Source organism: Lynx canadensis, chromosome D3 (assembly GCF_007474595.2).
Source record: "Lynx canadensis isolate LIC74 chromosome D3, mLynCan4.pri.v2, whole genome shotgun sequence".
NCBI classification, from domain to species: Eukaryota; Metazoa; Chordata; class Mammalia; order Carnivora; family Felidae; genus Lynx; species Lynx canadensis.
In genome coordinates this window covers 65,194,036-65,219,305 of record NC_044314.2, presented here as the reverse complement: position 1 = coordinate 65,219,305, position 25,270 = coordinate 65,194,036, and the positions used below count along the sequence as shown (strand labels likewise).

The 25,270-nt window shown below is 51.8% G+C and overlaps 2 protein-coding genes across 6 annotated transcripts in view; one reads left to right on the top strand and one right to left on the bottom strand.

The window, feature by feature from the left end:
• Nucleotides 1–3,601, top strand: part of LOC115498700 (mediator of RNA polymerase II transcription subunit 15) — a 69,996-nt gene extending 66,395 nt beyond the window's left edge. For 3 of the 4 annotated variants that reach the window (XM_030292295.1, XM_030292294.1, XM_030292293.1), the window contains 5 exons: nucleotides 300–366; nucleotides 889–1,049; nucleotides 1,148–1,314; nucleotides 1,779–1,877; nucleotides 2,563–2,796. In XM_030292295.1, coding sequence (XP_030148155.1) covers nucleotides 300–366; nucleotides 889–1,049; nucleotides 1,148–1,314; nucleotides 1,779–1,877; nucleotides 2,563–2,699 — 631 coding nt within the window. In that variant the 3' untranslated portion in view covers nucleotides 2,700–2,796. Of the gene's footprint in view, nucleotides 1–299; nucleotides 367–888; nucleotides 1,050–1,147; nucleotides 1,315–1,778; nucleotides 1,878–2,562 lie in introns of all 4 variants that reach the window. The other variant, XM_030292292.2, reaches the window with a different exon arrangement.
• Nucleotides 3,602–4,356: 755 nt separating this feature from the next.
• On the bottom strand, nucleotides 4,357–10,131 carry LOC115498701 (coiled-coil domain-containing protein 74B-like). 2 transcript variants are annotated; one of them, XM_030292297.1, is made up of 7 exons: nucleotides 9,797–10,131; nucleotides 8,550–8,591; nucleotides 6,225–6,387; nucleotides 5,219–5,408; nucleotides 5,062–5,144; nucleotides 4,909–4,980; nucleotides 4,357–4,755 (listed from the first exon to the last, which is right to left on the bottom strand). In XM_030292297.1, exons 1-7 carry the CDS (start codon nucleotides 10,044–10,046, stop codon nucleotides 4,527–4,529), a joined length of 1,029 nt encoding a protein of 342 aa, XP_030148157.1. In that variant the 5' UTR covers nucleotides 10,047–10,131; the 3' UTR covers nucleotides 4,357–4,526. The 2 variants fall into 2 exon arrangements, with proteins under 2 accessions (XP_030148157.1, XP_030148158.1); XM_030292298.1 differs by having other exon boundaries at nucleotides 5,219–5,396.
• Between the last annotated feature and the right edge of the window lie 15,139 nt (nucleotides 10,132–25,270).

Genomic DNA, 25,270 nt, shown 5'->3' with positions numbered 1-25,270 from the left:
TGGGACTCTAGGGCTTGGGGCAGGGACCTGGCCTCTGTCTCTCCCCCTGACCCATCACCTTTATGCCCTCTTCTGATGAGCAGGACCGGACAGCTCCTGGACGTGGGAGCATCTTGCCTTATACTCTGGGTCTAGGAATAGTTCAATGATTGGGGCTCCTGTGGAGGGTTCTGGTGGCCAAGGCTGGTTCCATGCACACCAGGACAAGCTAGGCAGGGAGCGGTTGGGATGAGTGCTCAAGGGCCGCTGACACCTCATCCTTGAGCACCCAGAGTCAGTCACATCCCCTCTCCCCGTAGGTGCCCCCTGAAAACACTCCAGAAGTGTGAGATTGCCCTGGAGAAGCTCAAGAATGACATGGCAGTGGTGAGTGGGGCACCATGGCCTGGTGGTGTTCAAAGGGCCACAGGCATCTGTGGGGAGAATTCAGAACCACAAGCTGAGAGAAGCCTTCACAGTCAGGAGTGGGCAGAGGGGCCATGCTGCTCAGCCTGGGGACCTTGCCCAGGAGTCTTTTGCCAGGTCAGGTCTGCTGTGCGGAAGGAGAGTATACGTGGGAACATGGGAGAAGTCACCCTGTGGCTGTGGTCCTGGGGTGCTTTCTGCAGCCCCCAGGTGCATGGGCTTTCTTGTATGCCCATCTCCACCATCAGGCCTCCGGCCAGCCCTGCCCAGCCCCAGTCCAAGCCCTGGGGGAAGGGAACTCTGGGGAAGGTCAAGGCTGCAGAAGGCAGGAGAATGTATCCAGGATCAGCCGTATTTGTCTCCAGGGGGGCAGAGGTTGTGGGGAAGCCACAGAAGTCTGGCTGTGAAGGATAAGGACTTCAGGGTCTGGAAAGCCTCCCCAAGAGTGGGCTGCTGACGTCCCCACTGCCCATCCTGTCACAGCCCACGCCCCCACCACCCCCGGTGCCGCCAACCAAGCAGCAGTACCTGTGCCAGCCACTCCTGGATGCCGTCCTGGCCAATATCCGCTCACCTGTCTTCAACCATTCCCTGTACCGTACCTTCGTGCCAGCCATGACGGCCATCCACGGCCCACCCATTACGTACGTACAGTCCAGGGTTCAGCCTCGCAGTGGGTGGTGGGCCGTGGGCCACGGGCCACAGCCTAGTGTGGTGTGGTGACCATGGTGGTCTCTTCCAGGGCCCCGGTGGTATGCACTCGGAAGCGTAGGTTTGAAGACGATGAACGGCAGAGCATTCCTAACGTGCTCCAGGGGGAGGTGGCCAGATTAGACCCTAAGTTCTTGGTGAACTTGGACCCATCTCACTGCAGTAACAACGGCACCGTCCACCTGATATGCAAGTTGGGTGCGTACAGGGGAGGGCGGGCGGGGCTGGTGCTATGGGAGAGTGAGTCCTGAACTACAGCCCAAGGCCCTAGAGCAGGCCCAGCACAGGCCCGCATGATCCATGTGGACAGGCACTTGGCCTCCCACAAACAGGCATGCTCACACCACACCCTGAAGCCCACCATCCCTGTGTCCTCCTGGATCCTCACACATAACCTGGCCCAGGAGGTGCTCTGAGGGCAGAGCCCTGAGCCCACAGACTCTTACCTCTCACCGGCCTGCCAGGGAAGCCCCTCCCTCCCAACCAGATATGGCTGTGCTTGCCTGAGGCCTTAGGGAGATGTGGAAGTGGGAATCAGAGTGACCTCCAGACTGCAGCAAGCCTCACCAGAACCTTTTGGGATATGAAGAGCCCTGTTTAGAGCAGGGCTATGAGGCAGGGCAGCCTGGGCCAGGTCACAGGCATAGACACATGTGTTGCAGATGACAAGGATCTCCCAAGCGTGCCGCCGCTGGAGCTCAGTGTGCCTGCCGACTACCCCGCCCAGAGCCCACTGTGGATTGACAGGCAGTGGCAGTACGGTGAGCCAAGAGGACAGCCTTGGGGAGGCCTCACGGCTGCCGTCTAGGGACCCTGGTAGGGGGCATCAGCTCAGGGCAACCGAGATTTGCTCTGTGCCCCGCAGCTGAGGCCCCTCCTCCCCTTTCTCTGCTGCCCCTTTGTGGGCAGGAGTGGGTTGCCCAGAAGTCACTTGGGAAGAAAGGGGTCCATCCTGTGTCTGCAGGGCGGTCACCTGTAGTGAGAGAGAGGCGAGCAGGTCCAACCGCCTTTGTGGGCCTCTGCAAGGCTGTTACGGGAGTACAGAAGGAGCTTGGGTTTATGGAGACCCACCTGGGTGACGTGGCTTCAAACCAGAGGCCCGGAGAGACCCCTGTTGATGGTGGCCAGTCCCCCTGCAGTGCAGAGCTGGTGCATAGCGCTGGGATCCCAAGGCTGACCCTGAGAGAAAGCCCTGGGCTCCAGACCTGTTCACATTCCAGTTCTCCACTGACGCATGGGCCTGGGAGGGGACCGTGTTGGCCGCCCCACTGTGTGCGGGAGATGGCATCCTGGTCATGTTGACTGGCTTTGATGCCCCAGACGCCAGCCCCGTGTCTGTGGGGCGGCCTTTCATAAAGAGTTGCTTGTGCAGCCCAGGGTCAGGCCCAGCACTGGCTGTCCCGGCGGAGGTCACAGCGGCACTCATGGCCCATTGCTCTGTTGCAGACGCCAACCCCTTCCTGCAGTCAGTGCACCGGTGCATGACCTCGAGGCTGCTGCAGCTCCCGGACAAGCACTCGGTCACAGCCCTGCTCAACACCTGGGCGCAGAGCATCCACCAGGCCTGCCTCTCCGCCGCCTAGCCACCCACCCACTGGGGACCACGGGGATAGCCGGCAGCCTTGTCAGGGCCACAGCGGACATGCACCTCACGTTGGACGTTTCTAGGTGTTGGCTCCCTTAGAGAACCTGGGCTTAGATTAGCTTTCCTGCTTTTATCTTCTGCCTTGGGGACCTGCCAAACATTTTCCCATACTTGTACGTGACTCGGGCAGGTGGCCGTGGAGCTGGCTGCTTCGTGGTGGGGTTGGGACTCCCCCCACCTCCACTCCCCCCCGGGAGTCGGACATGCCTCAGCCCTGTGTGCTCCTCCTTGGGCTGCTGTCCCCTTGGCTTCTCCAGGGCCCATGTCCTTCCTCAGCAGCCTGGGGGAGAACTCCAGGTCTCGTTAGAGCCTCTTGTGTGTGTGCCAGAAAACTTTTTGTTTCTGTAGGGGAACATGGAGAGCATAGGAAACCCTGAAAACACACACAGAATTCTCTGGTCACGGTTTTGGGTTCAGACCCTTCCACCATTGCCGTGGGGGGCACGCCACTGGGAAGCTCCTGGATCCAAGGGCCGCTGGCTGCGCCTCAGAAGGAAAGTCGGCCAGCAGGCAGTTGCGAATCCCCTGCCATCACCTGGGACTCATACCTCATGGCATTCTCCCTTTAAGCCGTGGGGGTCTGCTCAGCACTGTGGGGGTGCCTAGGGAGCAGGGACACCTGAGTGGATCCTGTACCTGGCACCGTGCCCACTCACTGGGCACTTGGGCCTGTTCTTGGGTCAGGGCAGCATCCTCAGGACCTGGCGTCATCAGAGCTGCTCCAGAGAGTGAAAGCTCCCTGACAGGGCATCAGCCCTCTGGCCATGAGAAGCTTCCCCTTTTGTATGTGCACTACCGTGTCATCTGTGGTTCTTATAATAAATTTATTATTCCTGTGTTTGTCATGAGTTTGTCACTGTGTCCCCTCCCACAAGTCTGGGACCACTATCCAGTGAGGTATGCTTTCAGGGCCGAGCCAGATTCCTCACCTTGGAGATGGCCGTGGATGCCCAGACCTTAGTTCACCCTTTTCTGACAGTATCAGTGCCTCATCCTGGTTTACCCCGAGGTTTCTGGCAAAGCTCCTGCTGCCCAAAGAAGAGGCAGAGATCAGCACTGAGGAAATGGCCAGTGGGGCCAGTAGCCCTGTCCTGCCAGGGGAGGGTCGGCACTAAACTGACCACACCCATGAGACATAGGAAGCTCCGGTTCTGGTGAGTAAAGGGGTGGTGAGGCTCTTGGGTGGGAATCTCAGGGTGGGACCCTAGCGCCCTGGAGAGGACCATTCTCCCATGGCCGTGGCCCTCCACAGCAGAAGGCAGCTCGGTAGGATGGCTCGTTAGCTGGGATTGTCAGTGTGGAGGCTGGACGGCGCTGTGGCAGGGGGGACGGGACTTGCCCTTGTGCCTGGAAGGCGGTCCCAGCCCAGCCAAGGGCCAGGAAACCCCCTGCACTCAAAGAAGGGTGCATGCTGTGCCTGCCCGTGGCGCAGGGCACCCACCAGGCCCTGGACGAGTCCTGGTGACTGCCCCAGTGGGCCCCTCCCACCGCAGGGAGCAGAGCTGGGGGCACAGGGCAGGGCAGCCATGTCAGATAGCGGTGAGGGATGAGGTTCACAAGTGGAGAAACGAGCTTTATTTCCAGTCTTCAACAGGTAGGGTAATACTTATTTAATGTGTTTTTGTGTAAATGCAGAATAGCAAAATACCGAGCAAGAAAATAGTGTCTCGGTTCTGAGAGCAACCGAGTACTTTATCTGCCATGAACTTTGCTTATCTGGAATTTCGCGCGGCCTAAACGTGTTCGAATTCTTTTGAAGTGCTATCTAGAGAGGGTTAGCGTCTCCAGCTGTAGGGCATTGGCCTGGCCCTGACCTGGCATGCAGACGCCGACACGTGCCGCCCGCCTCAAAGGACAGAGCGACAGAGCGGTGCAGCCGCCGGCGCTGCACCACCTGCAGCCTTTTCTGCCGCTCAGCAAAGTTACTCTTCAAGGTCTGCTTCAGCGCGGGCAGGATGGGGCGCTCTGCCACGGGCATAGGGCTCAGAATCAGGCTGGGAGGGCAGAGGGAGGTCACTACAGGTGCCCCCGGGAGCAGGAGCGGAGACTTGGCTGGCGGCAGGGCCCCAGGCAAGGCACTGAGCTGTCCCTGCCCCTTATGTACCGGGCTCAGGCCACCCCGCCCTCCCCCTGCCGGTGGGACTCACCATTTCTTGGGGATGCCCTTGGTGGGGACCTTGGGGAGCTGCATGGCTCCCTGGTGAAGGGCCTCCTGGTCCCTGGTGAAAGAGGAGTCGGCAGTGAGCCCCAAAAGAGCAGACCTCACTGGGATGCGGTGGGGGCCACGCCGAATCACTCACTTGGGAGAGCTGGGGCCGGCCTCCTCGGATGCAGCCTTGGGCCTCCTCAGGTTCCCTTCCAGGAGGGCCTTGAGGTGCTGCAGCTGGAAGGCAGGGAGAAGAGGGGCAGTGGGCGGGGTCTGCGGAGGCACTGGGGTCCCCGCTGCCTGAGCCTCACCTCTTGGGCCTGCAGGAGGTGGGCGTTCCACAGCTGGCGGATGACCGCTTCGCATTGCTGCAGCGTGGTGGGCTTGCGCAGGTGCAGGGGCAGATTCATCACGGGGGGCTGCTCGCCCTTGTGCTGGCTGCCTGCCACCCAGGGGGCTGCTGCACTGGACGTCTCCACTTCTTCATCTCTGGAACAGGCACTACAGCAGCCCAGAGCTAGCCTGCCAGGATTGGTCTAACCACCCACCACCTCTCTTGAGGGCGGCATCCACACCAGTGTGCGGCTGGTGTGGGGAAGAAGGGTGTGTCTACACAGCCTCGTCGGGGTCTGGTTCCCTTCTGCTGGCCAGGGTGCTCCAGACACCAGGTGGCGGGGGTGGGGGGCCATCTCTGGTGCCAGCTGTGACCTGGGCGTATCCCTTCCTCTCCCCTCAAGGTGCACTGAGGGTCAGATGTGGTTCAAGCTGTGTGACTGCCCTCAGTCCTGACCCCACACCTGTGGGGCTGGTTGAGAGGGACTCTAAGTAAGGACCGTGCAGAGAAGCAGGACCCCGTCCTGCTGGCTGAACTACCCAGGGGACAACAGGGTCTCTTCGGATGCAAAGTCCAGGTTCACTGCTGCTTTCCAGGAAGTCCCAGAAACAGGTGTCAACCCTGGTCTTGCTCTGGCCTGCTGGCTCTGTGCCTTGCGGAGGCCAAGCACATTTCCCAGGGTGAGCCCAGGAACCCAACTTACTGTTGTTCTTTTGCTTGTTGTCTTGGTGAAAAGCACACTAATGTGAAGGCCAAGTTACTTTGTTTCATTTCTGTGAGAAATTAGTTTCTGGGCTGCTGTTGGCACCCTCGTGTGGGCTCAGGTCAGCACAGGGCATTGCCCGCCAGATGGGCCTGCCTGGAGTGAGTCTGCTTTCACCCTGGAGACTGACCCATTTGGAAGGGCAAGGCAGCTGGCTGGTTCCAGAATGTGAACCTACGAAATGCAACGCTGGGCCCACAGGGTACAGGTGAGCCCTTACTTGGCCTGCCCCTGCACCCCTGGGGCTTTGTCCCGCTTGCTGTTGTGAAACAGGGCAGCAGCTGGGGTCTTCTCTTCCAGGTCCGTCTTCGGAGGAATGTCAGTTTTTGAGTCTTGCTTCTTGGAGAAGCTGGGCCGGGGCCTGGCCTTTCCTTGAGAGTTGGCTGTAGATCAGACCCAGACAGGGCAGTCACTGTGGGTGGGCATCAAGAGCCAGGGCCCACGTCCTCCAGGATTGGCTGTGAGTGCCCAAGGAGCGCCTGCCCTCTGCCTCGGTTTCCTCCTTGTAAAGGAGAGATGGTAACAGAGTCCCCATTGGGGGGGCTGCCAGGTGACCCAAAAAGGGGGTCTGTGGGTGGTGCCTGCTGAACGCCCTAAAACTACTGCTGCTGTAGAAGCTGGCCTCCCCCTACTTGTACTGGGTCAGTCTCCCATGCCTCGGGGAAGTCCAGGGGTCAGGGTGGCCCCGCAGCTGTTCCCTGACTCTGAAGCAGCACCCCATTTGGGGCAAAATGAAACTGTATGAGAGTTCTGGGACCCGGCCTGCACAGACTTCCTTTCCACGGACAAGGCCCACGGCCCGCCTAGGCCCTGCATGGAAGGGGCAAGGGCCACTCCCGGGGAGGATGCCTGGCCTCTCACGGAGGCCGAGTGCAGAGAAGGGGCTATTAGCTCCCCTCACTCTGCAGAGGACACCACAAGCCCAGAACGCTAGGCAGGGCTGTCCCACCTGTATCCACCTGCTTGCAGGAAACACGACAAGCAGGGCTTCTGCCAGGCTGCCCTTGGAAGACCACTTAGGAAGGCTCAGGGGCTCCTCTCTTTGTATGCAGGCAGGGTGTGCCTGCCACAGGACCTTGTGCCCCACGTTGATCTGACGTTCACTTCCTTTGTAGCCAACCCCGCTTTCGCTTTCGTAGTCTCCCTCTGGCCAACTCATGGTCCTGTCACACCCCGCCTCGGCTCCTTCCTGCTGGTGTCAGCTGGCGGCCACCCTCTCTGGCTCCCTTCAGCTACTCCTTAACCCTTAAGTCCACAGAGCTTGGCAAAGGTGCAATCTGGTCAGCACCCCACACTGGCCATCGGGGCCCAGGGCCCCAGTGGAGCATGTGCCCCTCCCCTGACCCTGAGTTCACAGAGGGTGCCGGCATGCCAACTGACAAGGTCGAATTTGAGACGGACTTGATGGACTGAAAGCTGGAATTGGAAGTGCTGCCTGTGGGATATGCACACGGTTAGTCTGAGATGGTGGCAGCACCACCTTGGTCCCAGCTTTCCCAGACACTTCTGTGCCCCGCTGTTGGGAGGGGCCAGGCCACCCGTGCCTTCCTCCTGGCCCTGCAGGCCTGTGTGTTTGTGTTTGTGTTTGTGCAGAGCCCTCCCCGCCCCCCCCCCCCCCCCCCCGCTCTGGTGAGGCAGAACCAAGGCCAAGGGGAAGGTGATTTCTGGAAGGGCCATCCAGAAAGCAGCAGGCTTGGGCCCGAAGAAGCAGGCCCTGAATGGGAGGATGGCCTCTTCTGATATCCCACTGGGGACCCCCGACCCTGCAGGACTGGGACCATTAACAGGCCCTGCCACTTGCCCAGGATAGCTCACTGGAACTGCTCTGCTCCGCTCGAGGAGGGCCCACCACCACTGTTCCCATATTCCATGTCCCCTAGGAAGGGAGCCCCGGGACATCCCCAGACTGGGGCATACCAGGCTAACACCTCTCAGACCACCTCTTGATGTCAGACTTGGCCCCAAAGGTATGTGGGGGGAACAGGCCCAACACAGCCCGAGTCTCCCTGGGCTGGGCTGGAGGACAGGCAAAGAGAAAGGGGCTGTCACGATGAGGAAGGGCCTTCGACGAGTGACTGCAGGTCTCTCTGTCTCTACACTTGCTCACAGCAGACATGGCAGGGAGGATCCCAGAAGGACTGTGCCCAGAGCCGTCTGTGCCAGAGGCATAGGGCTGGGGGCTGCCATAGCAGCAACCCAAGTAAAAGAATCCAGCAGAGCAGCAAGGCTGGGGGCCCGGGGGCGGGGCGGTGGTGGCAGGGGTGGGGTCTCGGCAGCCCCACCCCAAGCTGCTCTCCCTGCTTCCTTACTGCAGACTTCAGGCCTTGGGATCCCCGAGAGCCCCACCTGCTGTGCTTGGGTGCACAGTCACCCACACCATGGCGGGGGGTGGGGGGCAGTGGTGTCTGTCCAGGTCCCCCAGGATTCCTCCCCACTGGGATAGTACATGGGCCAGTGCAGCTGGCTGGGTAGACACAAGCATTCTGGAGGGGCTATTCCTGACAGAAGTAATTTCCCATCAGGCACCCAAGGGCCTCAGTCTTACCTTCCTTTGGCTTCTGATTCATTATTAGCTTGTAATGGAGATCTGAAAGCAAGCATGTGCTCTGGTCATTTTTGAAACTGCAGCCATTTTGGGAGGAGAGGTTTTGGCTTGCCCTGTGCACTCCCCGCTGAACCCCTGAGAGACCTCACACACTGCCCCGTGGGCCAAGCCTTTACCCTGGGTGTCTTAGGGCCAGCAATGCCTCTAGCTGTTCCCTGAGCCAGAGCCCTTGGGTGAGAGCCTCGCCAGGAGTCCATTCCTCTGCCCATGACATCTATAGGGCACCCTCTGCTAGGTGGAGCCCCAAGCTCCAGGGGAACAGAGGTGAGTGAGTCAGGATGACCCAGTCCTCCAGGAGCCCCTAGTCATGGATGAGCAAATGTGGTCAGAGCAATGATCAAGCGACACCCAGAACGTGGGCTGGCCACATCCAGCCTGGGCATCAGGGAGGGACAGGGGTGAGACTCAAGACTCCTTATGTCAGGAGGAGGGAGTCCTGACATCATGGTGATCCCTTGATCTAATAGCCCTTCAGGTAAAGGCAACAGGAGAAAGGTGGGGAGAAACTGAGACAGGGCTAAGAATGTGGGGGGAGGAGTTCCAACTACAGCATAAGGGAGAAGAGAGAGGACAGCAGTGTCCCGCCGTGATAGGCCTTAAGTTCTGCTTCAGGCCTGGCCCATGGCGGTGAGGAGCCACCAGCGGGGCAAAGTTAGGAAGGACCTGCCCTGAGGAGACGCGGGGGCAGGGGGAGGTGTCCAAGGAGGGGCTGGATGGGAATGGCAAGTCGGCTCTCGATCTGTGTTTAGTTTGTGAAAATCACTGAGCTGTACACTCGCACTTTTTACTTCCATAAAAGTTTTTTTAGAACAGGCGGGCCCGACTTGCCTGGAGAGGAGACTGCGACCCGGCTTACTGTGGGAAACGCTGCACAGCCAGACCACCCCACCAGATGGTGGGGCGGCCCCGTCGACCCCGCCCACGAAGACCCAGGTTTGGGGCCCGGGGGTGCGGAGGGGGCAGGGGGTGCGGAGGGGGCAGGGAGTCCGAGACCCACGTAGCAGGACCCGGGGTGGGGCTTGCTGCCCTGTGTCCTCCTTATACCCTGTTTAAGGGTTTCTAAACCTCGTGTTCTAGAGTCCACGAGTGTTTCGGTACTGGAGGCACCCGGGAGCGGCAGGTCTGCCTCTCCCTCGGGCCCCAGCCGCGGAAGACGCCTCACTCGCGGCCGCGGCGCCCGGACTCACCCTTGTTCTCCCGCTTGAGGTGCTCGATCTCCTCGTGGAGCTTGACCAGTGTCTCCGAGTGCTGCTGCTGCAGGAACTGCAGGCTCTTCTCCAGGTCCACGACCCGCTTCTGCGCCTCGATGAGCGCAACCTGCGTGCTGTGCTGCGCGGGCTGGAGGATGGCGGGCGGGCGCAGGCGCGACGTGCCCCGGGAGCCCGGGAGCCCCGAGCTGGGGGGCCGCTGCCCGGCCGCCGCCACCCCCGCCCTCATGTCGCCGCTGCCGCCGCCTCTGCCGCCGCCTCTGCCGTCGCTGCACTCCCACTTGGTGGCTCGACTGCCCCGGCCTGGTGCCGCGTCGCCATGGAAACGGGCGCGAGCGGGCGAGGGGGGCGGGGCGTGCGGCGGGGCGTCGTCCGTGATGCCCGAGAGACCACGCTGCTGGTGGGGGTGGGGCCTGCGTCAAGTTTGCCTGAGCTCGTACACCCTGACTTTGAAAGGCATCCTCCGAATTAAGGTCAGATAATCGTCCGCCTTTACATAGGTCTTACTGTCCAATTGTCTATGCTTGTTTATTTTAATAGTTCGCTTCTGGAATAGATGATATGGATTACATATTCAAAAATCCAAAGGTAGAGGACTTTCTGCTTTATGAAATGTGGACAGAATATATGAAACAGCCACCTGGAAACAACGGAGAAGAACAAAAAGCAAAGTGGACGAAGGCAGCTCTTGAAAGAAGAGCTGCTTGGGGCGCCTGGGTGGTTCAGTTGGTTAAGTACCCAACTCTTGAGTCTGGCTCAAGTCACAACTGTGAGATGGAGACCCGTGTCAAGCTCTGCGCTGAGAGCAAGGAGCCTGATTGGGTCTCTCTCTCTCCCTGTCTGTCTCTCTCTCTCTCTCCCTCTCTCCTCTCTCTCTGCTCCTCCTCCGCTTGCATGCTCTCTTTCTCTCAAAATAAATAAATAAAACTATTTTTAAAAAGAAGAGCTGCTTTTTCCCTGAGCTCTCTCTTCTGGTCAGCCAGACCTCAAACAGGAAGCCACAGTCCTATTGGCTGCAGAAGGCAGAGGATGGAGTTTGGGAAGGACAGTGCAGCTGGAAACTGAGGGGGCAACACAGTGAAGTTTGGAGCCTCTGCAAGTGAGGAGTTGAAAGCAATAAACTTCAAATCTGTGGCTGGCCTGAACTGCCCACAGAATTCCAGGGATTCCAGGGAAAGAGAAAGAGCTGGAAGGCCAAAAGCTGAGAAGAGATTCATTTGCTGCTAGCTCCAGGGGAGACAGAATTTGGAGTCTGACAGAGGAGCTTGGTAAACGCCTCAGTTTTTCTTTTAACCCCCAAAAGGATCACACCTCGGTAATAAAGACTATGTTCTAGAAATAAGAGATTTGCCGTAGAACTAAGGGCAAAATCAGAAAATACCCACCCTCATAAAACTTAAAAGCCCAGCCTCCACAAGGTTTTGGTGACGTTCCAATAATTCAACCCCCTGGAGAACAAAACTCAACACTCTTCAGAGAATTATAACAGAACCCAGAGTCTCTGTGTCCTGTCATCCATGATGTCTGATATACAATAAAAAATACCAGACATGCCAAGAAACAGACAAATGTGACTGAGTCACGAGAAAAAAAATCCAGATTCAGTCAATGGAAATAGATCTGCAAATAATACTAGATAAGTTACAGAAACGTATTTTATAATGAATATGATTAAAACCTACAGAAAAAGATGGCCATAGTGAGTGGAATCATAGAAAAAATTTTAAATGATTGATAAAGCGTTAAAAATGAAGGGGAAAAAAAAGGAAATCCTACAACTACAAATGTACCTGGATTTCTGGTTTCCTGGTCCAGCCTTGGCAATCATCACTGCCATCCGCACAAAAGAGAAAGTCGCTGACAAGCTGAAAAATCAATGAACTCTTCTTAGATCCCTCAGAGAACTGAGATCACAGGACAAACGGCTGCCCCCAAATTGGAGAGACAGAGAATCACAACCCACTGGAGCATCAATCTCTGTCTGAACCACTACCAGGGGAGGAAAAGCTAAACTGTAATGGATGAATTGCTGGTGTGGCCAGTGTAGACAAGGGTTAAAGAGTTCAGGGGGCAGAGGTCCGATCTTAAGGGGCCCCGCACCTTTGTGAGTTTAACCTCCAGGAGCCCTACCAGATTCTCATGAGGAAGAAAGATGGAAAAAAATCCCCTTGTGGTCCCAACAGGAAGAGGGTGAAGCAGCCATTTTGAAGTATTGCCCAGAGCTTTCTGTTCTTCAGGGATTTCCCTCAAAACAAACTAAGACAGCCCCAAATGCCAAACCGGCTGGGATTTTAATAGAGCCTAACAGACCTGGAGGAAAAGAAATACCTAACTCTAGCTGCTTCTAGCCTTCCCCTCTCTCCACACCTTTCCACCACATCAGTGGGGGCCTGTGTAAAAATGGGATACAAGCGAAAGAATTGCCCATCTCAGGACTAATTTAAGAAGTGTCTAGGGGCATCTGTGTGGCTAAGTTGGTTAAGCATCTGACTCTTGATCTCAGCTTAGATCTTGATCTCAGGTTCATGAGTTCAAGCCCTACATTGGGTCCCATGCTGGGCATGAAGTCTACTTTAAAAATAATAATAATAAAAATAATAATAATAATAACAATAAGTTTCTAGGAAAACCCAAAGACAACACGGAAGACAAATTGAGGGCACCGGAGGAATATTTTGCCTCTGACACCTATGGCTGCAACAAGCAATAAACATGGACTAAACCCTGGCAAGATAAACAAACTCTCATGCTACAGGCCTGTTTACCTCAGTTGCTTCTTCACAGCACATCATATCCAAATTTCAACAAAAAATTACAAGGCCTACTATGAGGTGCCTGGGTGGCTCAGCCAGTCAAGTGTCCAACTTCGGCTCAAGCCATGATCTCACAGTCCATGAGTTCAAGCCCCACACTGGGCTCTCTGCTGTCAGCGCAGAGCCTCCTTTGGATCCTCTATCTCCCTCTCTCTCTCTCTCTCTCTCTGCCCCTCCCCAGCTGGCTCGCTCTCTCTCAAAATAAATAAACCTAAAAAAAATTACAAGATATACTAAAAGACAAAAAAAAAAAAAAACCCACATAGTTTGAAGAGACAGAACAAGCATCAGAGCTAGACTTGGATCTGGAGAGATGTTGGAATTATTGAATTGAAATTTTTATTTTTTCACATCTTATTTTATTTTATTTTTTATTTTAAAGAGAGAAAGAGAGTGCAAGCAGGGGAGAGGGGCAGAAGGAGAAAGAGAGGATCTTAACCAGGCTCCATGCTTAGCGAGGAGCCTGACACAGGGCTTGATCCCATGACCCTGGAATCATGACCTGAGCTGTAATCAACAGTCAGACTTCAACTGACTGAGCCACCCAGGTGCCCCATCAGATTGGGAATTTTATTTTATTTATTTTTTTTTTTAATTTTTTTTTTCAACGTTTATTTATTTTTGGGACAGAGAGAGACAGAGCATGAACGGGGGAGGGGCAGAGAGAGAGGGAGACACAGAATCGGAAACAGGCTCCAGGCTCTGAGCCATCAGCCCAGAGCCTGACGCGGGGCTCGAACTCCCGGACCGCGAGATCGTGACCTGGCTGAAGTCGGACGCCCAACCGACTGCGCCACCCAGGCGCCCCAGATTGGGAATTTTAAACAACTATGATGACTATGCTAATGGCTCTAATGGAAAAAGTGGACAATATGAAAGAATTGATGGATAATGTAAGCAAAGAGATGTAAACTCTAAGAAGGTAAAGGAAATGTGTGAAATCAAGAACGCTGTCACACAAGTGAAGAATGCCTTTGATGGGCTTATCAGCCGACTGGGCGAGGCCAAGGAAAGAATCAATGAGCTTGAAGTTACGTCAAGAGAAACTTCCAAGACTGAAATATGAAGAGAAGGATGAATGAAAATGACAGAACAGAATATCCACAAATCCTGTGACTGTTTCAAAAGGTGTAACATATGTAGAGTGAGAAGACCGGAAGGAGAAGAGAGAAAGGAACAAAAAATATTTACAGCAATAACGACTGATAATTTCAAAAATTAACGAAAGACAACAAATCACAGATCCAGGAAGCTCAGGGAACACCAGGCAGGAGAAACACACACAAAAAATCTCCTCCTGGGCATATCACATTCTCACTGGAGAAAATTAAAGACAAAGAGAAAATCTGGAAAGAAACCAGAGGAGGAAAAAAGAAAAAGAGCTTTCATAGTAAGAAGTAAAGATAGAATCACATCGGATTTCTCCTCAGAAACCACGCAAGCAAGAGAGTGAAGAAAGATATTCATGTTGAAAGAAAAAAGCCACAAACTTAGAGTACTGTATCTAGCTACATTTTCCTTCAAAAGTAAAGAAGAAATAATAAAGACCTTCTCAGACAAACAAAAATTGAGGAACTTCGTTGCCAGTAGCCCTGCTTTGTGAGAAATGTTAAAAGAAATTCTTCAGAAAGAAGAAAAATGACATAGGTCAGACACTAAGATCTACATTAAGAAAAGAGTATTAGAGAAGGAATAAATGACGGTAAAAAAAAAATTGCTGTTTCATATTCTTAAAACTTAAAAAAAATTGTGGGGCTCGAACTCACAACCCCAAGATAAAGCGTCACATGCTCCACCGACTGAATCAGCCAGGCACCCCTTCTTTTTCATATTCTTGTTTTTAAGTTTATTTATCTATTTTGAGAGAGAGGGAGAGAAAAGTGCAGGAGGGGCAGAGAGAGGGGGAGAGAGAGAATCCCAAGCAGGTTCTGCACTGTCAGCGCAGAGCCCCATGTGGGGCTCAGACTCACAAACCGTGAGATCATGACCTGAGCCAAAGTCCAGAGTTGGATGTTTAACCGACTAAGCCACCCAGGCGCCCCGTCATATTCTTAATTAATCTTACAGATAACAGTTTGTTTAAAATAACCATAGCAAAAAATAATCATCATCATAGCAACAATGCATTTGGTAATTATAGCTTATCAATAAGTGAATGACAGCAATGTTATCAGAGATGGGAGGGAGAAATCAGAAATATTCTAAGGTCTTGCACTCCCGTGAGGTGCTATGGTGTTATTCTAAAGAGAACTTGGATTCACTGTAAGTGTATACTCAAGGGCAAACACTTAAAATAATTTTAAATCAAAAGTATAATTGATATGCTAAGAGAAGAGAGAAATGGGATAATATAAAAGGTTCAGTTACAGGGGTACCTGGCTGGCTCAGTCAGAAGAGCATGCAACTCCTAATCTTGTTGGGATTGGGAGCTCAAGCCCCACGTAGAGATTACTTACAAATAAACAAACTTAAAAAAAAAAAAAAAAGTCTGAGTTAAAGCCAGACAAGGTGGGAAAAGAGTGGAAGACAAAAAGAGAAACAAAGAGCAATGAATAGAAAACAGTAACAGGGGCGCCTGGGTGGCTCAGTCAGTTGAGCATCCGACTTCGGCTCAGGTCACGGTCTTGCAGTTCGTGAGTTCGAGCCCCGCGTCGGGCTCTGTGCTGACAGCTCAGAGCCTGGAGCCTGCTTCAGATTCTGTGTCTCCCTCTCTCTCTGCCCCTCCCCTGCTCATGCTCTCAAAAATGAATAAATGTAAAAAAAAAAAAATGGTGTCAGGAACCTGAGAAAAATCACTTCTTACTGAAGCAACATCACAGTTGACTGTTCAACATTACAGTTTTTTGACAATTAAGGCAAAAGGAAAAGTCATTGTGGAATAGAGTTTTCATTCTCTCGCAAAGGAAATGTGTACATTCTTCAGAAACAAATTTCTTCCGGACCCATATGGAGGGATTGAGCATTTTGGTGGCTTGGATACGAAACATTGAGTAGAATGGATGATGTTTTCTAGAATACTTTCCCATAGTGCCTGGGTGGCTCAGTCGGTTAAGTGTCTGACGACTGTTGATCTCAGTTCAGGTCATGATCTTGCAGTTAGTGAGTTTGAGCCCCACATGGGGCTCTGTGCTGATGGAGTGGAGCCTACTTGGGATTCTGTCTCTCCTTCTCTCTGCCCCTCCCCGACTGGTGCTTGCGTGCTCTCTCTCTCAAAATAAACATTAAAAAATGTAAAAATAATAGGAAAAGAATACTTTCCTTAAGAGACAGGCAAGTCAGATGGATATTCATTTTATCATTTTTCCTTTTAAATGTATATATTCCTTTAATAAAATTAAGAGATAATGAAGATCTTTTAAAATCTACTGTTACAGGAAGATTTCAGTCTCTTCACTGCCACTATTCACAACGCCCCAGACATGAATACTACATATCTGGGGCTCTTTTTTCCAGTAGTTACCTCCATAGCTTTCGGTGATGTGCTTTTGCTACGATTTTTTTAAGTTTGTTTATTTTGAGAGAGAGAGAGAGAGAGAGAGAGAGAGAGACAGAGACAGAGAGAATCCTAAGCAGGCTCTATGCTGTCAGCACAGAGCCCAATGTGGGGCTCGATCTCATGAACTGTGAGATCATGACCTGAGCTGAAATCAAGAGTCAGCCACTTAACCGACTGAGCCACCCAGGCACCTTTACTATTTCTTGATTTACCAAAATGAGCCACACCCACCGGCTTCCTTTCCTGTTCTGATGAGTGAGGGTTTAACTCACTTCTATCACCAATCCCACATTCTAATACAGTCCCATTATTATTCTTAGCTCCTCTCTTATTTGTATTTGTAATCCTACATCTTTAGTTTTGGTTTTACCTCATTTTACAGCAAACGAAGTGTGGCCGTGGGCTCGCGAAAGCATGATGTTGTCAGTGCCTCTGTCTGGAACTCACCGGTCCTGCTGTATTTCCCATCACCCTGAAGGATGGCGGAATGGCCTTTTGAAGATTTGCTTCTGGTGTCAGCTGGGTGAAATCACTTGGTGGAGCTAGCGTAATGTCCCTAATGTCCCGGGAGATGCGGGACGTGCTTTGAAGCAGCCACTAACGTGTAGTGAAGTTTCTTTCCCCGAGGCAAAGATATCCAAAGACTTCAGGAATCAAGGGGTAGAAGTGGGAGGAGCTTGTTTCACTGTTACTATTCTAATGACCTACCAGTAAAGTTTCAACTTCCCACCCCCCACAGCTTCGGGTTCTGCTGGCTTAGAGGTCTTGCTTGGTTGCCACAGGTGGCAAGGGACACGCTGGTTCCACTGAACAGGAAGCTGAGACTGCCACCTGGTGACTTTGTCAGGCAAAAAGGGGGTTGCTGGGGCGCCTGGGTGGCGCAGTCGGTTGGGCGTCCGACTTCAGCCAGGTCACGATCTCGCGGTCCGTGGGTTCGAGCCCCGCGTCAGGCTCTGGGCTGATGGCTCAGAGCCTGGAGCCTGTTTCCGATTCTGTGTCTCCCTCTCTCTCTGCCCCTCCCCCGTTCATGCTCTGTCTCTCTCTGTCCCAAAAATAAATAATAACGTTGGAAAAAAAATTAAAAAAAAAAAAAAGGGGGGTTGCTGTACTGGTTGGGTGGCTGGGCTTGATTATCAAGCGTAAATCGGTTTGCTACTCCAGAATGGGGGCAAGGAGGAACACCTGGAAGCCAGGAGATTCTCTTGGTAATCTTACGTAGGGCTCCCACATGCTGTGGTAAAAATGACGGAAAACTATAGCAACCTAAAACAGGCAGGACTAAGGGGCGACTGGGTGGCTCAGTCGGTTAAGCGTCCGATTCTTGGTTTTGGCTCAGGTCATGATCTTTCGGTTCAGGGGTTCTAGTCCCTCATTGGGCTCTGCGCTGGGAGCCTGCACACTCTCTCTCTCGCGCGCGCAAAATAAATAAGCACTGCTAGGAATTTACCCAAGGGATACAGGAGTGCTGATGCATAGGGGCACTCGTACCCCAGTGTTTATAGCCGCACTTTCAACAATACCCAAATTACGGAAAGAGCCCAAATGTCCATCAACTGACGAATGGATAAAGAAGATGTGGCTTATATATACAATGGAATATTACTTGGCAATGAGAAAGAATGAAATCTGGCCATTTGTAGCAACATGGATGTAACTGGAGAGTGTTATGCTAACTGAAATAAGTCATACAGAGAAACACAGGTACCGTATGTTTTCACTCATATGTGGATCCTGAGAAACTTAACAGAAGACCGTGGGGAGGGGAAGGGGAAAAAAAAGGTTGCAGAGAGAGAAGGAGCCAAACCATAAGAGACTTAAAAACTGAGAACAGCGGCGCCTGGGTGGCTCAGTCAGTTAAGTGTCAGACTTGGGCTCAGGTCATGATCTCGTGGTTTGTGAGTTCGAGCCCCACGTCGGGCTCTGTGCTGACAGCTTGGAGCCTGAAGCCTGCTTGGGATCCTGTGTCTCCGTCTCTCTCTGCCCGTCCCCCACTTGTGCATTGTCTCTCTATCAAAAATAAATACAATGTAAAAAAAATTTAAAAACAGCAACAACAAACTGAGGGTTGATGGGGGTGGAGGAGAGGGGAAAGGGGGTGATGGGCATTGAGGAGGGCACCTGTTGGGATGAGCACTGGGTGTTGTATGGAAACCAATTTGACAATTAATTATATATTTTAAAAAAGTATATTTCAGAAAACACTGAATGTATAAAAACAAACAAATAAATAATAAAACAGGCAGAACCATTTAAAGCACAAAAACTTCCAGAATAAAGGGGCACCTGGGTGGTTCAGTGGGTTGAGCATCTAACTTCGGTTCAGGTCATGTTCTCGTGGCTCGTGAGTTTGAGCCCCACATCGGGCTCTCAGGCTCTCGGGCTCTCTGCTGTCAGCGCAGAGTCACTTTGGATCCTCTGTCCTCCTCTCGGTGCTCCTCCCCCGCTGAGCCCATGTGCGCTTTCTCCCGTGCTCTCTCTCCCAAAAATAAATAAACATTAAAAAAATTTGTTTTCAAGGATAAAGATCTAGGTCACCCCACCAGATTACCCACCCACCCCCCCCAAATATGACTGGCTGAGGTGCTTGCTGGGGACAAAGAGAAAGGGTGGTGGAAGAACACTCATCTTGTCATGTGACCAATCACAGCCGCGAGCACAGTTGTGGCCAAAGATGTCCTGTGTCTTACTTTGATATGGACTTTTGTACCTCATACTTGTCTTTTTCTCCTCTCTCATTCTCATGCTACCAGGAAGTATTAATGTATAAATCGTGGCTATTTCTGTAACTCAATATTAGGCTACAGGATAGCAGAATCCGAATCAGGAAACAAAGGCACATTTATTCAGAGATGGGTAAGGGGGAACTTCGGGTTTCTTCTTTCGGTTCGGCTGTCGGAAGGATAGCTGAATCATACCATGTGAAAGCATGGTGCTCGGAATACCTTTACTTGGAAGTTAAATGTTGAAAAGGAGGTGTTTGGATGCAAAGCTGAGCTGACCCAGGGGTGGATTGTGCTGGGCTGGTTGTGGTTAACCCGGCGCCACCACCATTCATTTTTAAGGCTGAGAACTCTATTTTCCAGAATCCCCTTTCCCTTAGGGTTTTGGGATAGAGCCAGCCAGAGAGAGAAAGTTGTAGGAGGTTTGGAAGATGGAGGTGAATCAGTCACAGTCGAGTATGTGGGTAAACAAGAGATCCACACTGGCTTCCTGGAGCACGACCCCCTTCATCACTGAATTCTGAGATGGTCTGTACAAGCTTCTTGGAGAATCTTGAGACCCACCCACCTTGGTGCTTCAGGCTGAGGTCTTTAGCATGGGCTTCTTTGCTCTTGCAGATAGCTTCCATTACCTCTGTTCTTTTGGCTCTTCCCACACTCACGGAAGTCCCTGATTCTTTTTTTTTTTTTTTTAAGTTTATTTACTTATTGAGAGAGAGAGAGAGGGAGGGAGGGAGGGAGAGAATCCCAAGCAGGCTCCGCGCTGACACTGCAATGCAGGGCTTGATCCCATGAACCACGAGATCATGACCTGAGCTGAAATTAAGAGTCGGATGCTCAGCCAACCGAGTCACCCAGGTGCCCCGATTGTAACACTTTTTTACACAACTTTTTTAGTTTTTAAGTAATCTCCACGCCTAATATGGGGCTCAAATCCATGACCCCAAGATCAAGAGTCAAACACTCTTTCAGCTGAGCCACCCAGGGACCCCTACAAGGTAATTTTAGAACCTTTTTGTTCTTTTAAAAGAAACCCTGTACCCATTAATGGTCACTCCTCATTGCCTCTCTTGGCCCCAGTCCTAAGCAACCAGGAATCTACTTTCTGTCTCCATAGGTCTGCCTGTTCTGGACATTTCGTAGCAATAGAATTCACAATATGTGATCTTTTGCAAATGGCTTCTTTCACTTAATATAATGTTCTCAAGATTTACTCCTGGGCACCTGGCTGGCTCCGTCGGTAGAACATGTGACTCTTAATCTCGAGTTTGTGAGTTCAAGCCCCATTCTGGGCATAGAGTTTCCTAAATAAACAAGCAACCCAGTAAATAAATAGCTTCTAAAAAGATTTACTCATATTGTAAATATGAGTAATTGTAATTTACTCATATTGTAAATACTTCGTTCCTTTTTATGGCCAAATAGTATTCCATTGCATGGGCATACAGCATTTGGTTTATCCCTTCATCACGTGGTGGACATTTGGGTTATTTCTACTTTGGGGCTATTGTCAATAATGCTGCCATGAACATTTGTGTATCTGTTTTTGTGGGGGCCTATGTTTTCAAAATTAAAAAATATTTTGTACTGAAAAACGACACTTTCCAAATGAAAAGACGATCTACAGAATGGGAGAAAATATTTCCAAGTCACATATTTGATAAAGTGCTTACATCTAGAATATGCAAAGAGTTCTTACAATTCAATAATAAAAAAAGTTAATAATCCAAATTAAAAATGGGTGAAGGCCAGGGCACCTTGGTGGCTCAGTCGGTTAAGCATCCGACTTTGGCTCAGGTCATGATCTCGCAGCTTGTGAGTTCAAGCCCTGCATCAGGCTGTCTGCTATCAGCACAGAGACTTCTTGGAATTCTCTGTCCCCCTCTCTCTGCCCCTCCTCCTCTCATGCTCTCTCTCAAAAATAAACATTTTTAAAAAATAAAAATGGATGAATGGATAAAGAAGTTGTGGTTTACATACACGATGGAATACTGCTTGGCGATGAGAAAGAATGAAATATGGCCATTTGCAGCAACGTGGATGGAACTGGAGAGTGTGATGCTAAGTGAAATAAGTCAGGCAGAGAAAGACAGATACCATATGTTTTCACTCTTATGCGGATCCTGAGAAACTTAACAGAAGACCAGGGGGGAGTGGCAGGGGCAAGCAGAAGTTACAGAGAGAGAAGGAGGCAGACCATAATAGACTCTTAAATACTGAGAAGAAACTGAGGGTTGATGGGGGCTGAGAGGGAGGGGAAAGGGGGTGATGGGCATCGAGGAGGGCACCTGTTGGGATGAGCACTGGGTGTTGTATGGAAACCAGTCTGACAATAAATTTCATATTCAAAAAATAATAAAAAAACAAAAAATAATAAAAATAAAAATGGGTGAAGGATTTCAACAGACATTTCTCCAAAGAAGATACACAAATGACCAATAAGCACAAGAAAAGATACTCAGCACCTGTTAGTAATCAGGGAAATGCAAACCAAAACCACAATAAGACACCGTTTCACAGTCACCAGGATAGCTGTCGCCAAAAAGACAAACACTGATAAGAGTTCGTGATACGAGACAGAGCTGGAACCCTCACACGTTGCTGGTGAGAATGTAGAATGTTGCGACAGTGTTTGGCAATTCCTCAAAAAGTAAAGAGAAGGCTCAGCAATTCTGCTCCTAGGTACATAACCCAAGAGAATTGAAAATATAGGTTCCAGGGGAGCCTGGGAGGCTCAGTTAAGGGTCCAGCTCTTGATTTTGGCTCAGGTCATGATCTCACAGTTCGTGGGTTCGAGTCCCACATCGGGCTCTGTGCTGACAGTGCAGAGCCTGCTTGGGATTCTCTCTCTCCTTCTCTCTCTGCCCCTCCCCCTGACTCTCTCTCTCTCTCACACACAAAATAAACAAACATTAAAAGAAGAAATAAATGGGGCACCTAGGTGGCCCAGTCAATTACGCGTTTTACTTTGACTCAGGTCATGTGGTTCGTGGGTTCAAGCCCCACATCGGGCTCTCTGCTGTCAGCATGGAGCCCGCTTCGGATCCTCTGTCCCCTTCTCTCTGCCTGCCCCCCCCCCCCCTCTCTCTCTCTCTCTCTCTCTCTCAACAATAAATAAAAAACATAGTTCCATACAAAACGGATACATAAATGTTCATGGCAGCATTATTCACAATAAATAGCCCCAAAGGAGAAATAACCCAAGTGTCCACCAAGTGGTGAATGGATAAATAAAATGTAGTATATCCACACAATGGAATATTATTTGGCCATAAAAAGGAACGAAGCACTCATATACACCACGATATGACTAAATCCACTCTCCCTATTTTTTCTTTTGGCATTTGTACTTTGGGTGTCATACCTAAAACACTATTAACTAATGCAAATTTATAAAGATTATTCCTCTGTTTTCTCCTAACAGGTTTTTTTTTTTTTTGAGAGAGGGTACAAGTGAGTGAGGGACAAAGAGAGAGGGAGAGAGAGAATCCCACGAGGAACAGAGAAAGAGAGAGAGAAGCAGGGCTCACCCAAAGCGGGGCTCAAACTGACGACCTAAGAGATCATGACCTGAGCCACAGTCCGATCGATGTTTAACTGACTGAGCCACCCAGGCGCCGCTCTCCTCTTTTATAATTTCAGCTCCTCTATCTGGGTCTTTGATCCTCTCTCCGGGTCTAAGTTTTTGGACAGGACCCTTCCAGTGCAGTGATCGTGTTTTTCCCCCAGTGATTTTTGTTCAACGTTAGGCTGAAAAGCCCCTTCCCTGACCTCAATCCTTTCTACTCATGTACAAATTAACTTATCCAAGGCATTCATATTGTGATTCCTGAGGTGTTAGGGGCTGGATGTGTATATAATAGGTACAGTATTTGTCCAACAATCGTGTTTATTGGGCAGCTGCTGTGTGCTTGCATGATGCCGGAGCTAGAAAGGTGAGTAAAATATGATAGTTGTCCTCAAGGAGCAAACACACAAGCTGGAGATTCATTCAGAAGTATTTATTTATTCAGTACTTTGTTTTATTTTAAGTAGGCTCCATGTCCAATGTGGGACTTGAACTCAGGACCCTGAGATTAAGAATCCCATGCTCAGGGCGCCTGGGTGGCTCAGTCGGTTAAGGACCTGACTTCGGCTCAGGTCATGATCTCGTGGTCCGTGATTCAAGCCCCACATCGGGCTCCGTGCTGACAGCTCAGAGCCTGGAGCCTGCTTTGGATTCTGTGTCTCCCTCTCTCTCTGCCCCTCCCCCGCTTACACTCTGTCTGTCTCTCTCTCAAAAATAAACAAACATAAAAAAAAAAAAAGTCATGTGCTCTACCGACTGAGCCAGCCAGGAGCCTCTGTTCAGCACCTTGAAGTGCCCAGCACCAAGCAAATAAGACATCCCTCTTTACTTTTATTTGCTGAATGGTGGCAATGAGTGCACAGGAGGGCACTAAATCCAGTCCAGGAGGAGGGGAAGTGGAGGAGGCAAGGTCTCTTAGAGGAAGTGATGACTGGCGGTCTTCCAGGATGGGTGGCAGTCGGCTGCTGAGGAAGGAAGGAGGCCAAGCCGACCTTCAGAGACGTGGCCTGAGGAGCAGAATGTACACTTCCTCAGTGGGCACCAGGCTGTGCGCGGGGAAAACAGCGCTCCTTCCACCCAGAGAGGGAGGGTGGAGGAAGCAAGTTCCGGGCCATCTGAAGCCATCCCAGGCAGAAGGCTCGCTTCACCCACTTTACTGCATTGCCTAGAACACAGACCCTTAAATAATAAGACGTCAGATGCACAAACTCAGAGCCTCCCGGATGGTGTTCTGTACAACAGAAGATGCAGACGTTCATTGTGGGAAGTCCACCGTTCTCCAGATGGTTTGGGGAGCTTTTCACCTGAGCATCACAAGAAATACATTGAGTGCATGCCGGGAAATGCCGTGTCTGCTGCACTCAGGCGGTGGGGGTGCTGCGTGGCAGGTCCTATAGGTCCAATTCTCCCTGAAGCGGCTGCTCTCCAGAAGCTGAACACAGCTAAAGGCAGGCTAAGGGAGGTGGCTGCAGATGTATAATGGTGCGAAGACCCAAAAGGGACGGTGAAAGCAGTTGAACGGCTGACAACTTCACCTTCCCCTACCGCCTGGTGCAGTAAGCGCTTGGCGCCCCCAAGGGCCCACCTTACTCTATGGCTGGAAGGCATTTGCTCCCTTCTCTGGCTTCTTTGCATTTTTCTGACCTCTTGGGGCAGCAGTGACCCACATGGATGTTAAAGTCAGTGGCTGTTCTCACAGCTGGAATATTGGTTGAGAGGGAGTAGGACTTCTTGATGGGGAGAGGAGAGGTTGGGAAACAATTTGATCTATTTCGGTCATTAGATGTTTGAGAAACTTATGCCAGGAATTCTGGTTTGCAGAGTCCAAAAAAAAAAAAAAGCTAGCGAAGTTTTTAAAGTGAAAGCTACCCGAGTCACGTATCATCTGAGGGCTGCTCATGCAGAAGGTCTGATCTACTCTTCGACATCGGAGGGGAAGTACAGGTTCCTCCCAATTCCAGAGCCTCTGTCCTACGTCACCTATACCGAGCAATCAGAGCCTGAGTGAGCCACCTGGGGTCAGCGGTGGGGCCGGGTGAAGCCTCGGTGTCTGATGGATTTGGTCTTGAAAGGCAGTGGGGCCAGCATGGGCTCCTGGGAACAATGTCACCTGAGGGGTTGGCAAGTCTGAGGCGCGGGAGGCAGAGCAGAGCCTCCAGAGATCGTGCACCTGTGCTTCCTGTGCTGAATGCCACCAGAAGGGGTCGTGAGCTCTGAGGCGTCTGGATTTGGCCCTTTGGCAGCATTTGGGGTGGTGGTGGCTGGTGGTGGAGGCGTGAGGAATTGGAGGGCCAGGCCAGTTAGCAGGATGGGAAGCTCCAGGAGGCGGGAATGAATGGGCGGCAGGAAGCCCGTCTGAGCCCGAGCCAGGCCCTGCAGCCTCTGCCCTTGGATGTCACCTACCCTTTCAGTGTGCTGTGGACAGAACTGCTGCGGGCACTGCCCACCCGCGGTCCCCATTCCCCCAACTGTGACTCCAGGGCTCCTCCGCCTGTACCTCTACCTCTGCTCTCGTCCCACGGCCCTTTCTCAACGCTGCAGCTCAGAGCTCTTTGCAAAGTAGCTCGGGGTCACAGGGAGGGTAAGGTCCCCGTTGCCCTCACCTGGAGCAGCAGCCACGCCGGACCCCCTCTGCTCCTGCTCCTGAGACGGGAGCCACCGGACGCTGTGGGCTGTCTGACCACGTGCCGCTGCTCCCCCAGGCCCCGACCATTGGAACCATTCCCTTCCTTGACCTCACTGTTCTTCGTTACGACTTCTGGACTCTGCATCTACTAAGTCCCAGGGAAACGGAGGGTCCTGTCTGCTCTCTCTGGGGAACACAGCGCCCACCCAGCACAGCGCGGGGTATACACA

Bases quoted from the DNA above. Each gene is read 5' to 3' on its own strand.
- LOC115498701 (XM_030292297.1), bottom strand. From the start codon at position 10,046: ATGAGGGCGGGGGTGGCGGCGGCCGGGCAGCGGCCCCCCAGCTCGGGG. The intron at 5,409-6,224 runs GTAAGGGCTCAC...GGGCTGCTGTAG, and splicing joins GGGGTGCAGGGGCAGGCCAA to TGCCTGTTCCAGAGATGAAG. The intron at 4,756-4,908 runs GTGAGTCCCACC...CTGCCCTCCCAG, and splicing joins AAGGGCATCCCCAAGAAATG to CCTGATTCTGAGCCCTATGC.